Source organism: Carassius carassius, chromosome 36 (assembly GCF_963082965.1).
Source record: "Carassius carassius chromosome 36, fCarCar2.1, whole genome shotgun sequence".
In the NCBI taxonomy this organism is placed as follows: Eukaryota; Metazoa; Chordata; class Actinopteri; order Cypriniformes; family Cyprinidae; genus Carassius; species Carassius carassius.
In genome coordinates, this window is record NC_081790.1 from 7956387 (window position 1) to 7963427 (window position 7041).

A 7041-nucleotide genomic window follows, 5' to 3' on the forward strand; every position below is an offset into this window, starting at 1 on the left:
GTATTTAAATACAACATTTATGTCTGTGATTTGGTTATAAAGCTTGTATCGTATTATTTACCGTATGACTAAAAAAAATATTGAATACATGTATACAAACCCGTTGTAACCCGTATTTAACATGTCTTTACACAAGTTAAATTGCATTTATAACGTATTTTTTTGAGTGGTATGTAGTTTTAATCGAGTTTTTGTTCATTTCCGCATTGGACATCAGAGGACTTAAACTCCCATAATCCTTTTCGGTGCATATAAATAAAGCCTCGTGATGTAACGGCACTTTTTTGTTTGGGCTGACTCTGAGTGCTTTTCAGCTGCCTGGCTTTACGGGCACAAATAAATGTGTCTAACTTGGCTGTTGAGGCGCAGGAGGTAATGAAATGTGTGTTTCTGAGGCAAGGGTTGTGTCATCTGTCTTAAATTTACCTTAACTCCTTTTTAGACGATCGCACGCGACTTCATCATGAATGTAAGTTGTACTTTCTGCAATTTCATTGATTTCACGCAGATAAATTATAGTCAGTAAATAAATAAATGCATCTGTAATCCAAGACAGATGTTAAGTGTTAAGTGGGTTGTTGCTGTTTTTACTACATAGATATCCATATTTAATTTTAATACACCAATGGCGTTATGTTAATAGTTACTTAAAAAGATAATTCCTTCTAAACATGGAAATTACATTTAACCTCCTCTATATTGGGAACTGACAGTCTAATTAATAATTATCATTATTCCTTTAATAAAAGTGAAGAGGACTAAGGCTTTTTGAGCAATGTTTCTTGGGCACTTTCCCAATTAAAAAAGGGTAACACATTTCTATATGGATCCTTTAGATCAGTCTCAGCCCTGGGTCTCACTTGATTCCCCTTTGACAGCAACATTAGCTAAAGTTGCCTGGCAACATTGCTTAAAAAGTTGCCCTGTGTATCATCAACCTAAGGCTGTCATTCTGTCACATCACATCATGGACAAGTAGCAGGTTTTGCAAAACTGTTCTTTTGATCTATATTTACACTGAAGTTGACAAGGCAACAGCATTTCACAGAGCAAATAAAAGATGTATTCAGGTGAGAGCTTACACAGCTGCACACTGGGAAGTTCTTGATAAGGACACACATGTATCAAAAGCCACTTGTCTCCATTTGGCTAATGCAAAATTATCTCCAGAACAGGACCCTGGAATTCTCCAGTGCTTGGAATGGATTGGATGGAATTCTCAAATTTTGCTTCTGAAGACAGGACGGCAGATTTACTCATGATTATAGCGAGTGATGGAATGTTGTTGATCTGGAGCATAACAGGGACCTCCTTGTCTTCTGCTCTTGGTTCTGTACTTCCTGAAGCACACTTGTTAGTACAAGTTTAATGTGTCAGTCTTCAAGGTGCTGTTTCCTGTAATGTGACTGTCACATGTAAATGGTTAGGCTTCCTCTACCACTCTTTTCTAATGTTAACACTGCAGAAGTACTGAGAAAAGCCAGGACCACAAAATCTGCTTAGATCTAGCTTTGATATATTGTGTCTTCCGACAGTTGCTAGGGTAATTTAAGCAAGTCAAGCATAAAGTAAAGGTTGATGGCATTGAACTATTGCGATGTGGATAATAGTAGTTAATCAGAGGTCCAGGATTGAACTTCATGGACTGGCAGGATTGCATTGCCTGTTTTGACAAGGTAATGGAAGCATCATTAACTTCTATTTATGGACTCTTCCCAAGAGTGACAGTCAACCCTCAACAGAAAAATGTCACAAATTACAAGCCTGCTTATTCTGTCTTCTGCAGATGCACTTTGAGGGATCCAGCAATGTCACGCTGTTGTTTGACTTCTGGGATGTGCGTGGGCCTGCAGGTACATAGGATTTACAAACAAGATCGAACATGATCTGATAATACGCATACATGTTTTATACCAAACCATCTTGATCTCTTTTATCAATTAGATGCAAAAGTTGTTTAAACCTGTTAACTTTCACCCGTCCCCTCGGTGGGACACCTACGTTTACTTCACTATATTACAATTAAATCCTAATCTAATCATCATGACAAACTATATATCGTTGGAAAGGTCTAAGACTCCTGAATAGATATTTTACCAATCCTTTTTGTCAAAAATTATGTAAGAAAAGTGATAGATTAATTTATGGCAAGAGTGCACCCCAAAAACATACGAGTTCTGACCTTTGTCAAAAAAAAGTCTTCTTTGTTGCCTTTTTCACACTTTAGAAATCATCAGAAGTGATATATCACTTGAAAACATAAAATCTCAAAATTCATCCTTTGAAACCCATTTTAAATTCAAACATTCCATTACCATGAAAGTGGTACGTCAAAATCATGTAATACATAATGTTTTTAGTCATGAATTATACAAATTTAGGTTTGGATCATGCACTTTCAAGTCTATGTTCAAAAATGTGAGTGACAGTTAACAGGTTAACTTGCTTTTATGTACATGTTACTTCACATTAAAAGTAATAATTCTTGCACAAATTACAAATATCTCATTAATTATTGCAGTGTTATTTTTTCATTTTAATTTGAATTTACTTCAATTTAAATTATTATATTATATATACATACACATACTGCCTTTAATTGAAGTTACAGGTGCATCTCAGACAATAGTGAGCTTGAAATATACGTCAGGCTCTTTGTTGTAGAAATGCCACAGCTTTATAGAGTATATTATTATATTGTAGTGTAGGGCTTGAATGTCCTGTAGTTGTGCGTATGTTCAGTCATACTGTGGGAATCACGTTAACAACAGCTTCCTGATTTGGTTTGTTCCCGGTTGGTTTCAGTTCATTGAAAGGAGTCAGACAGATAATGATATTATATGTATATTGGGGTTAGAAAGATTTAAAACTGTTTCTGAAGTCTCTTATCCTTACTATTTTTTAGTAATATTGTGAAATATATTTACAATTACATTTTTTTTTAATAGAAGTTATGAAAGAACAGTATTTATTTGAAACAGAATTTTGTAACATTATAAATAACTGACTTATTTAAAAATGTATCGTCTGAATGTATTTTAGCATTTTTGTCTAGTATACATTGAAAATGTCTTTTAAAACCTTTTGTTAATTGTATAACTTTTATAATTTATTCAGAGATCCCCATGAAATTAGCCTTAATGCTGGCATAGCGTTAAATAGTGAATAAATAAATAACATTATAAATGTTAATTTTCTGTCAAACTATACCATTCTGTAATGCATCTTTACTGAAAGAGAAACATTTATTAAAATTATTTAACTATTTAATGCTAACTATAAAAATTAAATTGGTTTTTGTTTACGTTTAAACATTTTATCTGAACATTATTTACTAAATTTGTAACAACTGATTTTAGCTATATAAACCTGAAGGGCTTACATTTGAATAATTTTTATATTAACATTTTGATCTTAAGACCCTAGTGTTAAAAAACATTTTATACCTGTAATTTTAAAAGTTCGATTAGCAATCTAAAGTGTGTAAAGTCCGTGTCTCTATTTTTCTCTCTTTACAGGGATGGTGTTGTCGGTCTTTGTCGTTCTACTGCTCACCGTGATCTACGAGCTTCTGAAAGTGTGGAAGGTCACTATCGGACAACAGAAGCGATCCTCCATGACGCATTCATCCGCTCCGGTGTCTTTCTCACCTGGAGCATCCTGTTTCGCCCCTGTCATGAAGTGTCAAGGGGGAAGCTCTTCTCTGAACAACAGCCCCTCTGAGATCTCATTAGCTCCCACTGAGAATACGGCCACCACTGCTGTTATGAAGAGGTAATGCTCACAAGACAACTAGGAAGTGTTTTGAACTGTAATGACATCCAAATCGGTGGAATCAGATTAAAAGATAACCAATGAGTTGATGATTATTTATATCTCGTAGCTTAATGAATCTCTGCCCTCCATCAAATGTCTCTTTCCTTCTTCAGCTGGCTTCTGCACTGCCTCCAGACCGCCATACACATCCTGCAGGTGACGCTGGGCTACATGCTCATGCTCTGTGTCATGTCCTACAACGTGTGGATCTTCCTGGGGGTCATCATTGGATCCGTCTTGGGATACTTTCTGGCTTTTCCTCTACTGAATCACATTTGAGAAGAAACGAGAGAACAAAAACATGTGGTCGGCATCTCGAAATGTTCATCTGAGTTGACTGCGGACTCTAGATCAAGATGCAAGGTTTGTGTGGCCACAACCAATAAGACGTGCAAGAGATGTTGCGATATGAAGACTGAACAGGGATGATTCTCATTTTGAACTGTTTTTAAGGTTGTATTTTGCATGAAATCTTATTTAACTGAAATTTGCCAGTAAACAATTGTAAAAAAGGTTAAAAACCAACTTTCAAAAGTGTTTCGAGATTAGATTTTAAAGCTCATTGGAAACATAATATGTTTGAGGTTGTATGATGTTGTGTCCTCTTGTTCAAACAGTCAGCACTGTACTAAATGGAGATGTGCCTCATTGAGCGGTTTTATACTTTCTACAACTACTGACGTAATTAATAAGCTAATTTTCTGTTACACAGATGAATGTTTGTCTTCTCTGAGATTTGCTTTACTGTAGCTGGTGGTTTTCTGTTATTTCGGGAAATCACTAGTTTTAAACCTCATAAACTTCCTACTTGAGTCAAGATCAGGCATTTTTGTGTCATGCTGGGAATGAGGTTAAAAAGAGAAATGCAAATCATGTGGCCTTAGTTAATGTTCGCCAGCAAGACAGACGCATGGAAATTGACTGACAGAGCAGAAATTAGAAACTACGATCCTCAGCGCAATGATTTAAATGCACTGTTAGTAATGTTCCTCCAGACAATCTTTTTGTTTTACTCCATTGCTTAAAATGAAATTTGTTTTATTGCATAATATCTTAAAGGTTTTGATTAAAAGTCTGCACCCTTGTCTACAGCCTTTGAATTTTAATAAAAAAAAAATACTAAGAGTTTTCATTTTAGACAAAGGCTTTAACACACACACACATTTATTTCATACAAGTCTGCTGTAGAGGACTTAAAGCTTGTTTAGTATACACAAAAAAAATAAAAAGGGGAAAAATTATACAACCCGAATTCCGGAAAAGTTGGGACGTTTTTTAAATTTGAATAAAATGAAAACTAAAAGACTTTCAAATCACATATATTTATTCACAATAGAACATATATAACATAGCAAATGTTTAAACTGAGAAAGTTTACAATTTTATGCACAAAATGAGCTCATTTCAATTTTGATTTCTGCTACAGGTCTCAAAATAGTCGGGACGGGGCATGTTTACCATGGTGTAGCATCTGCTTTTCTTTTCAAAACAGTTTGAAGACGTCTGGGCATTGAGGCTATGAGTTGCTGGAGTTTTGCTGTTGGAATTTGGTCCCATTCGTGCCTTATATAGATTTCCAGCTGCTGAAGAGTTCGTGGTCGTCTTTGACGTATTTTTCGTTTAAGGATGCGCCAAATGTTCTCTATAGGTGAAAGATCTGGACTGCAGGCAGGCCAGGTTCGCACCCAGACTCTTCTACGACGAAGCCATGCTGTTGTTATAGCTGCAGTATGTGGTTTTGCCTTGTCCTGCTGAAATAAACAAGGCCTTCCCTGAAATAGACGTTGTTTGGAGGGAAGCATATGTTGCTCTAAAACCTTTATATACCTTTCAGCATTCACAGAGCCTTCCAAAACATGCAAGCTGCCCATACCGTATGCACTTATGCACCCCCATACCATCAGAGATGCTGGCTTTTGAACTGAACGCTGATAACATGCTGGAAGGTCTCCCTCCTCTTTAGCCCGGAGGACACGGCGTCCGTGATTTCCAACAAGAATGTCAAATTTGGACTCGTCTGACCATAAAACACTATTCCACTTTGAAATAGTCCATTTTAAATGAGCCTTGGCCCACAGGACACGACGGCGCTTCTGGACCATGTTCACATATGGCTTCCTTTTTGCATGATAGAGCTTTAATTGGCATCTGCTGATGGCACGGCGGATTGTGTTTACCGACAGTGGTTTCTGAAAGTATTCCTGGGCCCATTTAGTAATGTCATTGACGCAATCATGCCGATGAGTGATGCAGTGTCGTCTGAGAGCCCGAAGACCACGGGCATCCAATAAAGGTCTCCGGCCTTGTCCCTTACGCACAGAGATTTCTCCAGTTTCTCTGAATCTTTTGATGATGTTATGCACTGTAGATGATGAGATTTGCAAAGCCTTTGCAATTTGACGTTGAGGAACATTGTTTTTAAAGTTTTCCACAATTTTTTTACGCAGTCTTTCACAGATTGGAGAGCCTCTGCCCATCTTTACTTCTGAGAGACTCTGCTTCTCTAAGACAAAGCTTTTATAGCTAATCATGTTACAGACCTGATATCAATTAACTTAATTAATCACTAGATGTTCTCCCAGCTGAATCTTTTCAAAACTGCTTGCTTTTTTAGCCATTTGTTGCCCCCGTGCCAACTTTTTTGAGACCTGTAGCAGGCATTAAATTTTAAATGAGCTAATTAAGTGGATAAAAGTGTAAAATTTCTCAGTTTAAACATTTGCTACGTTATCTATGTTCTATTGTGAATAAAATATTGGCTCATGTGATTTGAAATTCCTTTAGTTTTCATTTTATTAAAATTTAAAAAACGTCCCAACTTTTCCGGAATTCGGGTTGTATAAGAATTTCTGGTCAATGTTCAAAATAGTTGTGCTCTTTAATACTTTTGTGGAACGTATAATTTTATTTTCTTCGTGATTATCTGATGAATCAAAGGTTTAAAGATTTTTGAAATAGATTATTTTTTGAAACTAAGTTTTAGAAACTATATCAATTTAATGTGTATTAATTTCTCATAAAAAAATTAAAAGATTCCAAACTTTTGAATCCCAGTGTAACATCTTAAATTAATATACACAGTATAAACATTTCAGAATAATACTAATTTATTTATCCATTGCTGCCTTACAAAAGGAACAGAGGATGTAGAAAATAATCACAACTCTTTAAAAATAAATAACATGTGTGGAGCTAAAATGTTAGATAGAGGTTAAAACATAAATG

General features: G+C 35.7%; 1 protein-coding gene across 1 annotated transcript; it reads left to right on the plus strand.

The window, feature by feature from the left end:
* The first annotated feature begins 892 nt into the window (after positions 1-892).
* LOC132116552 (protein SLC31A2-like) lies at positions 893-4642 on the plus strand. The gene is made up of 4 exons (XM_059525431.1): positions 893-1676; positions 1787-1853; positions 3519-3774; positions 3894-4642. Exons 1-4 carry the CDS (start codon positions 1641-1643, stop codon positions 4093-4095), a joined length of 561 nt encoding a protein of 186 aa, XP_059381414.1. The 5' UTR covers positions 893-1640; the 3' UTR covers positions 4096-4642.
* Positions 4643-7041: the final 2399 nt, after the last annotated feature.